The sequence below is a fragment of the Limanda limanda genome, chromosome 2 (assembly GCF_963576545.1).
Source record: "Limanda limanda chromosome 2, fLimLim1.1, whole genome shotgun sequence".
NCBI lineage: Eukaryota > Metazoa > Chordata > Actinopteri > Pleuronectiformes > Pleuronectidae > Limanda > Limanda limanda.
In genome coordinates this window covers 12,429,504-12,447,336 of record NC_083637.1, presented here as the reverse complement: position 1 = coordinate 12,447,336, position 17,833 = coordinate 12,429,504, and the positions used below count along the sequence as shown (strand labels likewise).

At 40.8% G+C, this 17,833-nt stretch overlaps 1 protein-coding gene across 1 annotated transcript in view; it reads left to right on the top strand.

Annotated features, from left to right (window-relative positions):
• The window catches only part of npnta (nephronectin a), a 53,880-nt gene extending 41,434 nt beyond the window's left edge, over positions 1–12,446 (top strand). The window contains exons 11-14 of the mRNA XM_061092155.1: positions 2,228–2,317; positions 3,699–3,797; positions 11,597–11,856; positions 12,336–12,446. Of these exons, the coding sequence (XP_060948138.1) occupies positions 2,228–2,317; positions 3,699–3,797; positions 11,597–11,856; positions 12,336–12,446 (560 nt within the window). The remainder of the gene's footprint in view (positions 1–2,227; positions 2,318–3,698; positions 3,798–11,596; positions 11,857–12,335) is intronic.
• The last annotated feature ends 5,387 nt before the right edge of the window (positions 12,447–17,833 follow it).

The following is a 17,833-nucleotide window of genomic DNA, read 5'->3' as shown; positions in this document are numbered from 1 at the left end:
CCCATCACCTCTGATTTTAAACCTTCCAGCCAAATAAAGGTTCGTGCCTATAACTACCTGTAGGTCCATACATTGCCTTTACATTTCAGTGTGTGTACTTTTAAGTCAAAAGAGATTTTAGATTTCAGCTTTAGCTTCTTCCCTCTTCCCTTTGCTTTTTATGCTAAGGTAAGCTACCCTCAGGCTCTGATACATCCCATAGGAGCGTTTCAGCGGCAGGCGTAACAGACCCTCGTCCTCACGGTAACTTCACAGCCAGGCTCCATTGATCTAGAGGCAATATTCTCTATCCTAAGTCAAGATGGAGAGAAATCAAATCAGCACATTACCCTTGAAAGTAAATATACTTTTCTTGAAAGGACAATAGCCTCTTCTGTAAGATGAAATATCCTCAAATCCCAGAGATAAAAAACACAATAGAAGTTTCGTAGACGATGGTTCTTTCGAGATACAAGGTTATCACCTAGTGACAATGTGTTTTTTTAATGTTTCATGTAATGTTCCTCACACTTCATCTTCAAAAAATTCAAATCATGAAAAATGCTTTTTCTTTTGAGTCATAAAGAGACAAGGAAAGAAAAGTCGTCTCTGATCAGTGTATTTGCTCAACGCTTAAGCAAATCATAGAAAATCCCCCATAAGCCGCTTTTATTGAATTCAATAATGAATTAAATATTTGCTTTGAATAAACCACAAAGCCTCAAAGGTAAAATTACAACTGTTACTAATGTAGTTAAATTAAGTATGAACTTTTATACAGGGTTACTTCCCTCAAACATTTGTGTTATATTGTTTTAGCTGCTCTGCTTATTTGGATCAGTTTGCATTTACAGACACAGTGTCACACTTGCTCTGGACAATCCACTGACTGTGGATCCACTGCCCAACTTGATGAGATAGAATATCAAAGCTATATTTTACTACTCGCCTCAGTGCCACAGCTCAAATTATCGCTCCTTTAATAAGCACGTCACTTTATTTACACTCCATATTTCTGACCTACGACCGGATGAACAACTCCTGGGTGGCTATTTCCTTAAAAGCACACACACACACACACAAACACACACACACACACACGAGCACGTACACACAGACCTGGGTGCCTGGGATTGCCGGAGAGCCTGGTGTGAGTGTGACCTCCCTGCTCTGAGATTCCTACGACTGACAGACTACATTGCAGTCTGCGGGGCTGTGTGGCCCGGGGGGGGGGGGGGGGGTTGTGGGGGGCCGACGGTTCAAGTGCAGGTTACAGCACATTTGAAGCATAGTAGCAGGAATCTGTGCGGGATGTTGGCAATAGTTCCACAGATGTTTCTTCTTATCAGGAAAATGCCACCAATTTGCATGTTAGAAAATAAATGAATGACTTTCCTTTGTGAAAATGATTTCAAACCAGAGAAGACAACTTTCCTTCCAAAGGGTCAAAGCATCTCAAGCTGCAAAAAGACTTGTACCAACTTTCTGGGCGTCACTTGTCAGTTGACCTTTCATAAGACAGCTTGGCTTATGGTATTTTGGGCTGTGTGACCCCATTGGAGAAGGAAAGTGGCTATTTCAGGACTGTGTGTGTGTGTGTGTGTGTGTGTATGTGTGTGTGTGTGTGTGTGTGTGTGTGTGTGTGTGTGTTTGTGTGTCTGTCTGTGTGTCTGTCTGTGTGTCTGTGTGTCTGTGTGTCTGTGTGTGTGTGTATGTCTGTGTGTGTGTCTGTGTGTCTGTGCTATTGTACAGCTTTGTGTCTACAACCTACGGATTGAGGACATTTTGGCTGGTCCTAACTTTGTCACCCCTCTTTACAGTTTGAACAGTTTGAGGTTAAGACTTGGTTTAAGGGTTAGGGTTAGAATTAGGTGCTAGGGGCTAGGGAATGAATTATGCCGATGAATTTCCTCACTAAGATAGCTGTACAACCGTATCTTTGTGTGTATGTGTGTGTGTGTGTGTGTAAGTGTAAGCTCCTGGTTGTGCAGCAGCAGCATTTACCCAAAATACGCCTCAGACGAGCCGTTGCCCTTTCTCACCTTATGATTAACATTTGACTTCTGGTGTTTGTGCAGGTTTTCTCTGGTCTGTGTGGTTAAATGTGTTTAGATACACGGGCAATAAACCATGACATTGATTCATCCTTGTGGAGTAATGAAACAAATCCACACGGTAGCCACAAGCAGTGAGAAAATATAATACCTTTGTTAATCCTTTATCTAACCCTGCGCCTCTCTCACCTCAGTCCCTCGGAACAACGGCGACAACACCGTGCTCGGCATCGACTTTGACATTGAGCTCGGCAACACGGCGGATGAAGCCAGAGACGACCCAGGTAAACAACACATTTGACAAAGACAATCAGCGGCGGCTGACTGCAGAGCTCAAACAATGACAGACGAGCCACATTTGTCACGGGCAAAATGAAAGTGACAATCAGCTCCTGTAGTATCGCTGCCGAGGCGAAGACATTACAGTGAACAGATGTGTTTTGATAGGCCTTTCACCGCGAGGTCTGTTCATATCCGTTTAAATAATGGCTCACAGCCCAGGACGCACTGCCAGATTTTCTCAATTTTCACATGAAGCCTGCTTGACTGCTTGAAAGATTAATTGATCATTTGGAGGCACATCTCCGCTCATAAGCGCCATTGTTCTTGATGTAGAATTCCTACAATAACAATTAAAAAAAATAGATTTAGAAAGGAGACAGCATTTTGTCTGTCGTATTTGCTCAGTGTGATTTATTGTTGTCAATGGCACGCAGATTAATTTGCCCTAATGATTTAGTCGCATGTTTATTTTTGGTTGGCAGAGCATCATTTGTCATGCAGTGTCGAGAGTTTTCATTGGCTCAGAGAAGGAACTGAGAAGTGTTTTTTTGGGATACGGGGCTTCATTAACTAAATAATGGAGGTTATTCTTATCTTGGATCCAAAATTTGTGCAGCAGTTCATGGAGAGTGACTATTTTTGCCTCATAATATAAAGACATTCAAGAGATTTGAGATTCGACAGATCTTTACTGTCACTGTACAGGTACAATGAAAGTTTGTATGGAGAAAGCCTGTAGATGCCTTATTAGCTCATATACACAACTTGAGACTATGAGGTAAAGGATAAAATTTGAAATACTTGCTTTAAGAATATTAAAATAGAATAAAATATTTTCTATATCTACATAACATATGTATATACAAGGAATCAAAATAGAGACACAAAAGACAGTCATAAAATAATGTATGCACTGATAAATAGAATAACTGTTGCACTTTGGAGTGGTGGATAAATAACAAAATAAATAAATAAACAGAGCGGTCCATTTTATGGCTAGGTCGTAACCGTGAGATATTTTATTATGGTATGTTTACAATAAGCTGTATGTGTAAATACACTTATATACACTAATATCGCAGTGCCAGCAAATTAAACAAATAATGATGATGCTTTTCACATTTTTTTTATCACGTAGCTTTCAACTGGATTTTTCCCTCAATGCAACAGGTCTCTTCAGAAATTACATTATAACATATATTTACACTTCTATTGTGTTCATTTCATTCATCAGAGCATCAGCAGTCCTCTGGCATTAGGTGAAGTTAGAGGCACAAAGCATAGCTCCTGTCAAGCATCACAGAGTGTGTGTGTGTGTGTGTGCGTGTGTGTGCGTGTGCGTGTGTGTCCTCGTCTCTTCTGAAAACATTTCATCCTCTTCAGAGTCAGGGTATCTGAGCTGCTCTTTTGATGACGGCCTTTGCGGCTGGATCAGGGACAAAGACGGAGACCTACACTGGGAGACGACACCTGATCCGTCAGGTAACTGCAGAGCCCGCACACTCAAATATGGAAAATTATTTATTTTACATTCAGTAAATGAAAATGAGAAGAGCTGTGTTAAACTTCCTGGCTCGCACAAACATGCAGACACGCATACACACACACACACACACACACACACACACACACATAAGCGGCTCAAGTGACTCAAGAAGAGACTTAAACCGCAACTTGTGGGTTTGAATGAGTTTATTGCAACAAACTAGCCAGATCAGAATACTTGCGATATTTATAGAGAAGCTGTAACATCAGTTTATGCAGAGTCAGGGCTGCCCTCCATATCAGTATACATAGCATTGTATATATATATATATATATATATATACATCGACAGTATATCTATAATGATCTAGCAGAGAACGTGATAGCCCATAGCTGACTTGGAGTGCTTCAGGGATCGTGATGGTTATTCACCTCACTGGCATTGATTGTTTGGGGATCTAGTGAACCACATAGAGAGGAAAATATAGTGTGTGAGGATCGGTGTGTTTCCTGAGCTTAGCTTACGAATGCTTCTATCAATAGCAAACACATTTTAACGTATTTCAATCTGAATTGTCTGCATGGACTGATATTACAGCTTTTATTCTGATCTGGTTATTGTTTCAATAAACACCCACATGTCACAGAATCAGTCCTTGTGTCACTCATCGGCACCACAACATCCGTTGTTCTGCTCACTCACAGGTCAGAATGAAGAGTTACTTGTGGGAAGTAGTCTGTGTTTTCTGCAGATTAGTGCCTTGCCTTACAAAGCTATACAGATGAAAAGTGGATTACGTGACTCGTCTCTCATACTTGTGGCTGGGAAACACAACACTGTTATTGTTGGGGTCCAGGCGAGAGGGAAGTTCTGTTGAATTACACTGAGACGTCTCAGTAGAGGCAGCGTGGAGACTAAACAGTGCAGCGTCCTGGCAATGTTTAACAGAAGCTCCATGTGGCCTCCACAGCCAACTGGCCTGCAGTTACAAGTTTGTTTCCAGACATTCAGGTCTCATTTAAGCCAAGTTTGTGCTCACTTATTAGTGCAAGTAAATACTTTTGCCCAGACTTGGAAAATAATGTACAGTAAATCATAAACTAAGGTCTGAGTGAGATTAATCCATCTTAAAAGAACATATTTCAATCTGCTGCAGTGTGTGGTGAATATGTTAAATCACAACATTTTACTTATGTCTTATTTATGGATGCGTGTGTGTGCACCTACATCTTCAGTGTGTTGTGAAATATGTAGCTATTTACTGTTCATCACTTTAAGCTCTTTTGATTGACAGCCACTGGCAGACACTCGTGGCTTTAAAAGCTTGGCACAGATTTGGAGGAGGCTCATAGCTTATGCAGAAAGTCTGTGTGGCCTGCAGATACAGTAGCTACTGGACCCCCTGTGGTTAACAGCAGCCATACACTGATCCACTAGATACGCAAAATACATCAACATTAATCACATATAAGCCACAAGCACTTTTACCTTTACATTTTTAAAACTATACAGCTCCATCACTAACTAATGCATGAATGAATACCAAAAAATAGTTGCCATGGGTAACTGGCTATATTTTTAGAAGGAGAAACATACGTAAGTGGGTCAAGTCTTTTTCACCACTTCTTTTTGTATCACTTCAAATTCCACAGTTGGATGGAAAGGATGAAATATATCTTCTCTTTTTTGTCCACCTCTTACCCAAATCTTTCAGATTTCATTTGTGCTGCTCAAAGAAATCCAATAACTGCATTTTGTAAAACTCAAGCGCAGTTACAGAAAAAAGTTCCACTTTGCAGAATTATGCACAGACATTTTTTGCAGTTTGCATGGACAGATTTTCTTTGCTCCAATGAAAACTGTGAGTCTGTGGAATATACTGACTATGTACTAACAAATGAGACTCCACTCAGGAGTGAGTGGCAGCTTTAAGAGAGATGGAAAATAATCACTTTTGTTAAAACTAACACAAAATTCAAGTGGTTTTCAAGCAGGATTTTTCTATTCATTGTTGTTTGACTGAAAATGTACTGAATGCTCACTTCAAAGTTTCTTCTTTTAATTATCTCTGCCTAGGAGGTTATGTTACCATTGCTGTTTGTTTGTCTGTTTCATTAAAACTGATTTTTTTTTAAACTTTTTATTTTAGTCTTTTCACATTTTTAAAGGACATACACACAATACAAGTACAATAACATAACCAATAACGAGGGGGCGCACCGGTATAACAGTTTTATACATATTTTCTTTGATTGTCCAAAGCTTATCCTGATATTGAAGCGTCATCTAATTCTTCAATAAAGGTGGTCCATTTCTCCCATTTACTTGGGAAAATCGCTCCTCTGGATCTGAGAGAGAAAGTAATTTTTTCCATTGTCTTAATCTGATTTACTATGTCCATCCATTGTTTGAGGTTTGGAGTGTCCGCTCGATACCAGTTCTTAGTGATTGTTTTCTTACAGGCCATGAGCAATATTTTACACAGATACAAATCTTTTCCTGAGATGACATCCTTTAAAATACAGAAGTAAAGCACCTTTACATTGTTTGTGACTTCATATCCCAGAATCTTACTTAAAGACAGACATATTTTCCCCCAAAATATCTGAATTTTTGGGCATAGCCAAAAAATATGAGAGTGATGGGCGTTCGTGTTTCCGCACAACCTCCAGCACGGTTCCTTTAACTGAATTTGCTTACTTTTAATATGTGGTGTTATAAAATAACGAATTGAGTTCCTCCAACCAAATTCTCTCCACTTCCTTGAGCTTGTGGATGAATGCTGTGCTTTCCACATAGAACACCAATCCTCCTGTGATATTTCTATGTTTAATTCCTTCTCCCATTTTGCTTTAACATATCCTGTATTTTCTCCATTTTGTTTCTGTAGGCCCTGATATATTTTGGAAATAGTTTTATTACTCTTTTTTTTATAAGCTTCAACTAGGATTTCAACCACTGCATTACCCTCTACAGATAGTTCTGGTTTAATTTTTTTATCAAAGTAATCCCTAATTTGCAAATATCTGAAAAAATCTTTATTATCTAGATCAAATTCCTTTTGTAATTGTTCAAAACTCTTGAAGTGCCCACCCTGTGTGAGTGTACATATAGCTGTTATACCCATGTCCCACCACTGTCTGAACCCAATATCATTCGTTCCTGGTTTAAATTTGTGATCCAGGGCGGGCCAAGTCAAAATCCTTGCGTCTCCCTCCATTTTGTAGTCTTTCACCATCTTATTCCAAATACCCAGGGTCTGTTTGATAATATCATTGTTGCTTTCTTGGCGCATTTTATTCGCTGTGTCCCCTAACACTGCTTGGATTGGAGAGGTCTCTATGTTAACTTCAATGTCTTTCCATCTGGCTTCATATTGCGGGCAGCTTCCGCATACTACAAATCTAATTTGTGCTGCATAGAAATATTGTCTCAAGTTAGGCAGAGACACACCACCCTCCTCTTTATTTATTTGAAGTGTTTTATACCTGACCCTTGGTCTCTTGCCGGCCCAGATAAACCTAGAAATCAATTTGTCCCACAGCCTGAATTGTGCTTCTGGGATCATCTGTGGAATAGATTGAAACAGATATAGTAGTCTTGGTAGTATGTTCATTTTCACTATATCTATACGTGTCCCCATATCTAGGTTAAAGGCTGACCACCTCCTGAGATCTGTTCCAATATTTTCGTTGACCTGTTTATAGTTGATTTCAAACGTGTTGCCAAGAGTTTTTGTTAATGTCACTCCAAGATATTTTAATACTTTAGCCTTCCATTTAATTTTGTATTTTTCTCTGGTTTCTTTATTAGGAGAGTAATTGAAAGTGAGGATTTGTGTTTTTGCCATGTTTAATTTATAGCCAGAGTATTTACCGAAGTCATCTAATATTGCCATCAGGTTAGAAAAGGTTTTATCTGGGTGCAGCAGGGTCACAATAACATCATCGGCGAAAAGTCCTATGATGTGTTCCTGTTTTCCTATTTGGATTCCCTTCAGACTGCTATCCTGTCTGATCAGCTGTGCTAAAGGTTCTATAAATATGGCAAATAGAGTGGGGCTAAGGCAACATCCCTAGCGAGTGCCTCTTTGTAGATTGAAACTATTGGTTAAGTGGCCGTTGATTTTTATCCTTGCTGTGGGTTCTTTGTAAAGGCTTTGAATACATTGTATTGACTGTTTCTGAAAACCTAATTTCTCCAGTACCTGATATAAAAATTCCCAATTGACACAATCAAAGGCCTTCTCGGCATCAAGGCTCACTAATACTGCTTCCAGTCCCTGTTTCTGGATGTGATCTATGATATGTAGAGTACGTCTAATATTGTCCTGAGTCTGTCGCCCCTTAATGAATCCTGATTGATCCTCATCGATCAAATCAGACATAACATTTTCAAACCTTTTAGAGATGATTGACGTGAAAATCTTATAATCTACATTTAAAATCGAGATAGGTCTATAAGATTCACATAATTCCTTTTCTTTACCTCCCTTTAGTATCACTGAGATCACCGCCTCTTTCCAAGAGGGGGGCACTTTACCCTCTGTCAAAGTTACATTAAAGGAGTTCAGAAGAAGTGGAGACAATTCCTCTTTAAATGTTTTATACCACTCGCCCGGATAGCCATCACTGCCTGGTGATTTGTTCAATTTTAATCTGCTAATAGCACTGTCTAATTCCTTTTTAGTAATAGCAGAATTTAATTTTCTATTTTGATCTTCTCCAATAGCCGGTAAGTCCAATGAATTGAGAAGTTCTTTCATCTCGTGTTTTTCTTTTGCTGGGGGCTGAGAGTACAGGTTTTCATAGTATTCTTTGAAGACCTTTTCTATTTCCTCCGGTTAAAATAAAATTTCTTTTGTTAAGGGGTCTCTGATCTTGTGTATCGTATTAGCAGCTTGCTGCACCTTAAGGCGTCTAGCCAAGTATTTAGCCGCTTTGGGGCCCGATTCGTAATATGTTTGTTTAGTAAATCTCAGTTTTTTCTCAATCTCATTATTTAAACTGTCGTCTATCTGCCGTCTTGTAATGTTTATTTGATGCAGAAGGGCTCCACCCTCATGGTTTTTATGTTTCTGTTCCAGTATTCTTAATTGTTTAATCAAATTTTTATATTCTTCCTCTCTAATTTTCTTTTGGTATGCTGCCCTTGATATCAATCTCCCTCTCATAACCGCTTTAACCGTATCCCAAAGAGTGGTATCATCAACAGGGCTGTCTATATTTTCTTCTATGCAGTTTTTAATTTCTTTTTTAATTCCCTCTTTTGTGTCCCGATTATTTAACATACCTGCATTTAGTTTCCAGAGTGAATTTTTCTTCCTTGCCTCCAATTTGATGTTAAGATAGACTATACTATGGTCAGACAGATCAGCTATCCCAATACTACAATCTTGTATTCTATGTCTGTCTGCTGTATTCATAAAAAAGTAATCTATTCGAGAGTAAACGGAATGAGGAGCAGAATAATGCGTGTAGTCCTTCTCTAAAGGGTGGAGTTCCCTCCACACATCAAACATCCCCAGTTCAACTAGTGTGATATTGACAAGTTTTGATAATTGTGTCTTATTTCTTTTAGCATTGGTTGTATCAAGTTTAGGATTCAAGATCATATTAAAATCCCCTGCACAAATCAGGGTCCCTTCATTTTCCAAGACTATAATTTCAAACACTGATTTCAGAAAAGTTTTATCACTACCGGGTGGCACATAGACATTAACCAAAGTAACTATATTATTGTCAATTTTTCCTTTTACGATGACATATCTCCCCTCTTTGTCCCTTATTTCTTTAATGAATTCAAAGTTCACACAATTAGAGATTAATATGGCAACTCCTCTTTTGGGGCCATTCTTAAACGTACTATAAAAGGCATTTTTATATCCAAAAGACCCAAGCTTAGAATGCTCCTGCTGAGAGAGGTGAGTCTCTTGTAAATATATCAAGTGGATGTTTTCCCTCTTCATTTTGGTTATTACTTTTTTTCTTTTAATTGGATTATTTAAACCATTCACATTTAAGGACGCTATCCTCACATCACTAACGTGCATCACTTAAGGACAAATAAGAACATCAGTGGCCCCACTAACCGTGCCTGAACAGTGGCACAATACGAACTAAACAAATAAAACACTTCCAAAAGAAGGAGGGTCTTCTCGTCCTCCAGAATTCCGGTCCCGTTGGGGGGCCGAAGGGAAAGCCTCTCATTCGGAGAGGGCCCTAACTTAGTAATGCCATAATGGCCTATGGTACAGGCTTTCGTCATTCTAAGTGAGTCCAACGGATAAGAAAGAAAAAAAAAAAAAAAAACCATGAGAGAAAAAGAATAAAAAATAGGGTAACACTCAGGTCCCGATAGTCTTAATTATACTTACATAGGGCAAACGTGCTGATCAATATTCAACCTTTTGTAGACGTAGTTTAAAACGGAACATTCCTACCGGACAGGTCATCATGTTTGTTGTCTTGATCCTACTTCAATCTCCAGATCTTCTGAATTCTTGTAGTTTATCCCTTGCGCGTGTCGTTGCCATGGTCGTTGCTGAAGCGGTGCTCCTCCGAGGTCCCTCTCTGCGCTGCCACTCCATCGCCATTTTAGAAGCGTTGTATTCTTTCCTCTTTTGAACAACCTCTGTCGCATAATCGTGATCGAATGACAGAAGTTTGTTTCTCAGCTGTATTTTGGTTTTCCACGCGTCCCGTAGGACTCTCTCTTTGGTGGTGAATTCCAGGAAATTGACGATGATGGGTCTCGGCTGAGCGCCGGCTGCTGGCTTGGGTGCCAGCGATCGGTGCGCTCTTTGTATTTGGAGATTTAAGTCATCCGGCAGTTGCAGTTCACGCCTGAGCATGTCTTGCAAAAACTTAGCTGTCGATTCGCCCTCTTCTCCCTCAGGGACCCCATAGATGCGGAGATTGTTTCTCCTCGACCTCGACTCCAAATCAGTTAACTTGTCTTGCAGGGTTTTCCGTTCTTTCAAAGAGGTAATGAGAGCGTTGTTTGCCTCCAGTGCCCAAGATTCTAGCTTCTCCAGCCGCGTCTCTGCCTCGTTTAGCCTCCCGCTCTGCAGCTGCTGTTCAGTGCCAATTTTAGTGAACTCTTGGTTAATTCCTTTTTTGAAATCATCCAGGTCTCGTTTCACATCCCTCCTCAAATCTTCACAAAATGCGCGGAGTAAGGCTGTCATTTCTGTTTTTATGTCCTTTATGTCCTTGCTAATGTTTGCCAGACCCGAGCGCACTCCAGCCTCGCTGTCGGCTAGTTCAGAGCAGGTAGTTTCATGGCAGCCATCTTCTTCCATCTCGAGGTCAGCTAGCGCGTTTTTAGCTTCGTCTTGCGCCGTAATTTCAGGCTGATTGATCGCAGTTTTCCTACCCTTAGAACCTCTCCCCCTTGACATTGCAGCAGAGATGATTTCTAGCTCTGAATATTCGAGTTTTCAGGGGTATTGCACCTGACTATCGGGAGCTCTGATACCGTGAAACTTGGTTCGAAGATGCGCCATTTTGTTGTTGTTAGGATTTCTAAAAAACAACTTATTCCCGTCAAACTTTGTTGGGCATGACCCTAAGAAGGACCCTTTAAATCAGAATTACTGGATAAACAAATCCAAATGCTCTGGCTTGTACGCTGACTGAATCCGCCCCAGATGTTTATACTCACCACCTGCTGTGAAGGACAGATGTATTGGACATACATGAGCAGAGGATATATGGAACACATGCTAATTAACTGTGCCTCACTGGTTTAATTTTGATTAATTAACTCTATTACGCCTGTCGCTCCCCCCCAGGTGGACGGTACCTCACCATACCTGATGTAGGAAACAAGAGGACTGGACGAGGGGCTCGGCTGGTCCTCCCGCTCACCCCTCCCTGGAACGATGGCAATCTGTGCCTGTCGTTCCGGCACAAGCTGGCGGGCCACCACGTGGGGATGCTGCAGGTGTTTGTGAAGAAGGGGAAGCAGTACAGTCCAGCAGTGTGGGGCCGGACAGGTGGAAACGGCTGGAGGCACACCCAAATCACATTATGGGGCACAGGCCTGGAAAGTGTAAGTAAAAACAAACATGTGAACAATTTCACTCATGCAGCTCCAACTGATATTTTAATTATTATTTCTGCAGTCATTTTTGACAGTTGTGAATGGAAATGTGTTAAATCCTATTTTAAAAAAAATCAGAGTATTTCAAAGTCTGCATTTTAAAAGGAGGCGTGAACCCAGCCTTGTGTTACCATAAGTTTTTATCATAGGTTTATCCAGGCAGAAAATAGTGGATCATGTGTTTATGGTTTTAGCTCCAACAAACATCTATAAACATTAGATCGGAATAATCAGTACTTTAGTTTTATTTCATCGCTGAGTATGGTCTGGCTTTTTTACGATATGCTATCATTGCACTTTTTATTTTGTGAAGCATATTTTGTTTTTGAAAGCTGTAATAGTAATAAACTTTGTACTGTTTTTATGTTATTATTATTTTTGTTTCTCTACGATAGTACCTCACTGTGCACTGTGCTGTTGTTCCCCAGGTGATCCTGAAGGGGGAGCGTGGGCGAGGCAGGAGTGGAGAGATGGCCGTGGACGACATCACCCTGAGGAAAGGCTCCTGCACGGAGGAGCACAATCTGAGGAGACTCTAACTGACAGAACATGGGGAAAAAGCAGAACGAAAACACGAGGGAATATCATCTCAAAGAGAAGTGACTCTGTAGTGACACCCCCTTCACTCTGGCAGTAGCCCAAGCTGACACCCCCCGGCCCCCCCAGCAACCCTGTGAACGATGTCCGAAAAATTGTGCGTCTGCAGAACAGTGGTTCTCTCTTTCTCAACTGTCTACAAATAAAGGGACTGGAACAGAATCTCATGGGCGGCACACTCCCGTCTTCGCAGCCTCCTTCATACTCCATCACCGCGTTAGTCTGAAGCCTGCACGTACCTCAACACCACGGAGATATTACTCCACCTAACACAGCGCTAGCCTTCCAGCCGTGCCAGTGAGAGGCCCACGTTCACTTCATTTCTCCCTGAAGAGAGAGAGTATGGTTCCCCTTCTCAGGGGTAGGCTTTTTTCTTGATCCTTTAAACCTTGAGCCATTGCTTTTTCTTTACCTGATGTTAAAACGTGCAGCCAGGGGCGCAATTTGGAAATGTTTTGATCAGCAGAATATCTGAGGTACTATTCATTTTCTTTGAAGGTAAGAAATATTCAAAAAAAGAAAAAGTGTAAAAGACAAAATGTGTGTTATGATTTGATTTCTTCAAACCTGAATCAGTCAGTACGGTATGGTTCATTACTGTTCTATTGCACAGTTTTGCAGTTTTTCTTTTTGTTTTATTTCAGAGATCTTGTTTGGTGGAAAACAGTCACAAAAGCATCTTGGTCACCTGGATCTCTTTCTGAAGCCTCTTAAAGTTGTTCAAACACTCCACCATCATGTTTCTCATATACTTGAAACGTGTCTGACATTTGCAAACCAAACTGTTACTTTCTATGATACAGTATGTGCTTTGTTTTATTAAGTGCCCTTTGTTATAAAGACAACACCAACAACTTTTTAGGCTTTTCACCACTTGTATTATTGTAAATGTAGTTGCGTGTACATACTCTCCAATCCCATTTGTTGTGTGGTTTATATGTTATGTTAATTCATCCATGGATATTAATTGGATTTCAAAATGGTTGGTATTTAAACTTTTTGATTCAAGAACATGTATACAGATTGAAACCTTGTGTCGTGCAAGGCAGTTTAAAGTGCACAAAATGTGTATGTCATGTGTTATGGTAGAGTGCTCTGTGTGTAACTTGCAAAGCACGTAGTTGCGTATTGTATGCTGTGACAATGAAGGGCATTGGCTGGAATTTAGAGGTTTTCTGTATGCATGGGTGCATTCACCAAAATTCAGATTTATCTAGACCAGTATGTAAATAAAATACATTTGACTGATATATTAAGAAACAAAACATGTTTTGTTTTTTAAATGTTTGTAAGTGAAGTAGAAGACGACTTGAGTAAAGCCCGGTATCTGTCTGGTTTAAATGGTAATTTGATGCTATAAAATGTCATGATCCATCCCCGACTATTACTGCACAGACTCCTGCTCCAAATTTGTATGATGATCACTGTTGCGCCCCCACAAAAATCAATAAACAAACAGAGTCTCAAATGATGCCGTAACACAAATAGGGACGCCACAAACAAACAGGTTGATGCACTGAAAAAATGATTTATTTGCAAACAAGCGGAAACCATAAAGAGACTAAGTTACTGAAACAAAATGAGGCTGAGGTCCCGGCCAAAATGAGCAAAAGATTAGTAAGACTCTGGGCGAACCTCGCAATTTGCCGTCGCACCCAGCACTCCCTCCAAATCTAATAAATAAACAAGGAATCTGAATCTAGATGAAAACCAAACCACCAAAACGGGACCACTGTAGATCTCAAACTAAAACAACAAACCAAAATAAGAAAAAACCTAACATGAATGCCGGGGGTAATAACACCGGGCAAACAAAGGTGAGCTGCAGGCTGCCGCTGTGGCGAGAGAGAGAGGGAAGTCTCTGCGCCTCCAGTCTCTTATCACCTATCTTAATTGTAAATGGGCTTCAGGTTCTGCAGCACCTGAGGAGGAGGATGAGGAGGGGGAGGAGGGGGAGGAGGAGACAGGAGAAGGAAAGACAAAGAACCATATGGTCAAGGCAGCGTGTTTCTCCGTTGTTAGTATAAAAAAAGCAAACAAACTTCTTTGACTATAGCCACATCTGTCACTAGGGTACATACATTGAGTGTATCCTGTTAAGTTTATTACTACTAATAATGCTGTTGTGCAATAGGAGTAGACTTGACGTTGGCTAATTATTAATAATCATGAAATATGATTATAAAAATAATAAAAGATTATTTATTAAAAATAATTTAAAAAAAATGATAAGGCCATAACTTATCGTAGAGGGGCACCACCCTGGTTACAGGGACCAACGATATCAAGCTATAAATATCAGTCTCATAATGATAAATGTCAAATTAATAATGTCAATATTTTAATATTAACGATTACTTAATAAACAGTGAAGGCTTCTAAGTTCGAGCACAGGCAATCATAATCCAGCTGTAATCACACACATATGCACAAGTAATCACAGACTACAGATACTTTAATTACAAAAGCATTTATTAAAAAGGGGAAATAAAGTTATAATGTTATTCAATGATTCATCATTTTAACAAGCTCCAATATTTCAAAGATAAACACAGCAGCAGCACTTATCACAATTCAGAAAATACATGTAAGACCGGCGGTCTACCTATGTATGTCTGTCTCTATGTGTGTGTGTGTCTGTGTCAAAGTGTCCCTCTGTGTGTATGTGTCTATGTGTGTGTGTGTGAAATAAAGTTAGTGTTATTTAATGATTCATCATCTTAACAAACTCCCATATTTCAAAGATCACAACAGCAGCAGCATTTATCACAATTTAGAAAACACATGTATTCATCTATGTGTATCTGTGTGTGTGTGCATCTGTCTGTGTCTATCAAAGTGTGTGTGTGTGTGTGTGTGTGGGTGTGTGAGAGAGAGAGAGAGAAAGAAGGGGGCGTGGCGATGACACAGTAACGTCGTGACGTCACATCTAAGATGGAGGCAGACAATGACTCAAGGAGTCATTAGCTTAAAACTCTCAAAATGGCCGCTTTGGAAGTTAGATCCAGAATGGGAGGAGAGAGAGAGAGAAGGCGTGGCAATAATAGACTCAAGATGGTGGTTTAACTTAACGTTATCCAAAATGGAGAATATGTTAATGACCATGTGGCCTGAACTCACAATGGTGGTCGCCAGATGAATTACACAAAGGAAATTTCAGACAAAGAGAATTCTTATCTCTACTTGGCTTTGGGGGCCAAATGGTTTCCAGATGTGTTCAGCCTCTCGAAGTATAGATTTAACTATGTGACATGAACTGTATTATAAATACAGATCGGAACATGTGTGTAAGCAGGTTTAGGAGAAGAGAGAGAGAGAGAGAGAGGGAGAGAGAGAACATGCAAGGAGATATCAAAATAGCTCTTAAAAACATCGTCAGAGACAAGTTACATTTACTTTACCACTCAGCACTCAAGCGGCGTTGTGTGCTGAAGTTGACCGGTAAACTCTCTGTAAGATCGCCGCGGCTAAAACACTGGAGACTCGGCGGTCTCCTATAAAACAAATACACTCAAGTATTAAAACAATACGCTACGTATTAAACTAACATCTGCCCAGACAACATAAGCCTCTCTTACTGTAACCATGGTTTTGTGGGGTGCATGCGCGTTGGCGCGAATATCCCGGAAGTTCAGTGAATAGCTTGAAGTCTCTCAGGCGAGCTCCCGTGAGCACCGCAGCTGGGCCGGAGCGGATCCGTCGTGCTCCGTGGCGGGATGAGGCTTAGTCTTCTTCGGTAGCAGCGGAGATCGTGCTGCCTCACAGGAACGTGCGGCTGCTTGTAGCCGTTATAGATCGTGTGGAGAAAGAATAAAAGTAAAGTCCGTGTCTCACTCGTCTCGCGAGTGAGATTCCTGTTTGGTCTTTTCAAGTTAAAACAGCGAAATGTCCTTTCAAAATAAAACTTCGACTGAGATAAAAGAAGAATACTGGAATGAGTTAAAATAAACGTCTTATCGCCTCCATTAGATTGCTGGGTTAATTAGGAAGACCCCCGGGGGGGGGTCTAGTACAACGTCAGCATCGGAGTAGAAGAGAGAGATTTCTGGGACCTCAGCACTCTTATACCACCTGAGGACTTCCTGCTTCCTCAGGAAGTGGTCATAGGGTTCAGTTGGCTCTCATCCAATGAGAATGTCAGGATTCCGACCTTAGTGGGCGGGGAGTCGACCTCAGTGGGCGTTTCAGGATCCCAGCTGCTTGCAACATCTTCCCCCCCAGGACCTGCTGGGGGGGGTTGGGGTGTCGACCCCCAGGACACTCTAGAGCTGGTTTCAGCCTTGCGTGTAGGCCTCGTTTACGACTCTTTGTTCTAAGTCAGATCACTGGGCCTTCCCCAACAATGCTGTCGTCTAATGTTTTGATGAGCAGCTCCTCTTTGACACACACACTCAGAACAAGCACAGGGCTATCAGCAGCAGTAGATGCCACAAAGGATGAATAAATGAGAAGAAGAAGGAGAGGACAGCGATCTGATGTTAACAATTCAGATTTTATGACCCTCTCCAAGCACTTAATTAGGCATGCATGCTTATTCATGTCATTATCCAGTCAGCAAATCATACGGCAGCAGTGCAATGCATAAACCAAGGCAGGAACTTCAGTTAATGTTCACATCAAACATCAGGATACAGGGAAAAATGTGATCTCAGTGACTTTGACTGTGGCATGATTGCTAGTGCCAGAAGTGCTGGTTGGAGTGTTTCTGAAACTGCTGATCTCCTGGGATTTTCACACAGAACAGTCTCCACATTTTTTACACGGAATAGTGCAAAAAACTAAAAAATCATCCAGTGGGCTGCAGCTCTGCAAACAGAATCGGTTCATTGCTGAGTGAGGTCAGAGGAGAATGTCCAGACTGGTTCCAGTTGACAGAACAACAATGTTAACTCTGATAAACACAGTTTACAACAGTGGTTAGTAGAGAAGTGTTGCAGAATGCTCAATCTTGAAGATCAACATCAGAAGACGACATCAGCCAACAACAGAAATCTGAGGAGGCAGTGGACTTAACAAAACTCAGCAAGTGGCTAGCCTTCCGAGGCTGCGGACGTTAGGGTCAGAAATTGGCATCAACAGTCACAAGACTTCTCGTCGAGCGCGATGTTGCTTTAGCAAAGGCCCAAAATAACAATTAAAGCCTTTTGGCGGACACTGCTTACTTTTTGTCCCTAAAGTCTGTTAAAGTAGAGGAGGAGCCAGAGCTTTATGCTATCAAGCTTTGAGCTATCAAGCTTTGAGCTATCAAGCTTTGAGCTATCAACCTTTGAGCTATCAACCTTTGAGCTATCAACCTTTGAGCTATCAAGCTCCTCTCCTGTGAAATCAT